This window comes from Caenorhabditis briggsae, assembly GCF_000004555.2.
Source record: "Caenorhabditis briggsae complete genome, chrV, whole genome shotgun sequence".
NCBI classification, from domain to species: domain Eukaryota; kingdom Metazoa; phylum Nematoda; class Chromadorea; order Rhabditida; family Rhabditidae; genus Caenorhabditis; species Caenorhabditis briggsae.
This window is the reverse complement of record NC_013488.2, coordinates 17,681,157-17,683,203: the sequence shown is the minus strand read 5'-3', so window position 1 is coordinate 17,683,203 and position 2,047 is coordinate 17,681,157. Positions and strand designations below refer to the sequence as shown.

The window sequence follows — 2,047 nt, the reverse complement described above, 5'->3', positions numbered from 1 at the left end:
TTTTGAAAAATGTGATTTTTCGGCCGAAATATGGGATTTTGGTTGTTTTAAAAGTGTTTTTGAGCACAAAAATGTCAATTTTCGGGGTTTTCAGGTGCCGAAATGGCTCAAATTGCTCCTAAAATGTCGTGTTTGAGCTCATTTCGGAGCTCAAAACCCTCCGAAATCAAATGTTCACCTTTTTCCGGAGTCTCGGGTCCCTTGGATTCGTCGAGTAGAGATAGACGAGATGGAATTGACACGTCTTGTAGTCCGCGTTGTCTTTGAGCTGAAATTCTTTAATTGTGCTTAAAAATTGGAATTTGGGACTGAACAAACGGCTTAAAAACATGAAAATTCAGAATTTCAGCATAAAAATTGTGCCGGAAAATTTTTAATTTTCATTTTTCAGCCAATTTCGAGATATTTTTGAAAAAAAAAAATTTTTTTGGAATTTTTCATATTTTTAAAAAAATTTCAAAATTCTCAAAAACTCCATTTTGAGACTTTTTAGACTAAAATACGCCCAAAAACCCCGAATTTGCCCTTAAAAATGCTCAAAAACGCACCAAAAACGTCGAATTGTTCGGCTCAACGGATGCACCAATTTTTCGGACCTTCGTCCGATATCTCGTCAAATTCTCGGCCGTCCCATTGCCGGACCATGGCGAAAAATCGTCTCGATTGATGTCGTGGGGGAAAATTGCCGTGCCGGCGACAAAGAATGCGTAGGCACGAGCGTTGGTGACGATTGGCGGGTGCAGAGGCTTTGTTTGATTCAGAATCCCTCGTTCTTCGCTGAAAATAGAGGATTTTAGAGCTGAAAATCATCCAAAAAGGCTGAAATTGACATGTTTATGCCTAAAAGCCCATATTTCGGCCGAAAAATCACATTTTCCAAAAAAGTGCTCAGATGGCCTAGAGGGATTTTCGACCCCCAACTTTGGAGCCAAGGGGTCACAGGTTCGAATCCCACCGGTGGCAAATTGTTTTTCAAAATGTTTTCAGGGGTTTTCAGGGGCGGGAAATTCGAAAATCGAGGTCTAAAAGCTCAAAAAATCGATGTTGGGCAAGTTATGGGTCCATTTTTGCCCATCTTGGCAATAGGAATTTTAGAGCTGAAAATCATTGAAAAGCGCTGAAAATGACCCGAAATTCGGTCTAAAATCGTCAAAATTGACTTTCAAGCAGTGATTTTCCAGAAAAATAGAAATTCCAAAATTTGTCCTAACCTTGCCCAACGCTTGCCCAACGATTTTGAAACTCTAAAATCCGAATTTGGAGCGTTTTGAGCTGCAAAATAAGCTCGAAAACAGCTAATTTTAGTTCAGAATGAGCAATTTTAGCGCCATGGGCAAGACCTGGCCGTTCCTTGGCCACAAAAATTCCAAATTTCAACTTTTTGTGCTGGAAATCATTGAAAAACCGGCTGAATATAACCGTAAAACCCGAAAAAATGGTTTAAGTCGACTCAGAACTAGCCGAAATGGCAAATTCAAAATGTTGCCCTTCCCTTGCCCATCCCCTCAATTTTGACCAAAATGACCTTTTTCGTGTTCAAAAATCCTAAAATGATATTTTTATGCTCAAAAACGCTTCTAAAACTCCCGAAAACCCATTTTTCAGTCCAAAAATCGCATTTTCCAAAAAAGTGCTCGGATGGCCTAGTGGGATTTTCGACCCCCCAACTTTGGAGCCAAGGGGTCACAGGTTCGAATCCCACCGGTGGCAATTTGTTTTTCAAAACGTTTTTAGGGGTTTTCGAGGGCGGGAAATTCGAAAATCGAGATCTAAAAGCTCAGAAAATGGGTTTTTGGGCATTTTGGATCTTTTTTTTCTTCAAAAACTTCAAAAATGCCCAAAAACTCATTTTCTGAGTTTTAGAACCTCGATTTTCGAATTGTCCGCCCCTGAAAACCCCTAAAAACGTTTTGAAAAACAATTTGCCATCGGTGGGATTCGAACCTGTGACCCCTTGGCTCCAAAGTTGGGGGTCGAAAATCCCACTAGGCCATCTGAGCACTTTTTTGAAAAATGGGGATTTTGGGACTGAAAAATGGGTTTTGGG

At 40.3% G+C, this 2,047-nt stretch overlaps 1 protein-coding gene across 1 annotated transcript in view; it reads right to left on the bottom strand.

Moving 5' to 3' along the window:
• Positions 1-2,047, bottom strand: part of CBG17809 — a gene marked incomplete at both ends in the record, with an annotated part of 18,805 nt that overhangs the window by 7,290 nt on the left and 9,468 nt on the right. The window contains 3 exons of the mRNA XM_045238487.1: positions 179-268; positions 549-799; positions 1,212-1,386. Of these exons, the coding sequence (XP_045096309.1) occupies positions 179-268; positions 549-799; positions 1,212-1,386 (516 nt within the window). The remainder of the gene's footprint in view (positions 1-178; positions 269-548; positions 800-1,211; positions 1,387-2,047) is intronic.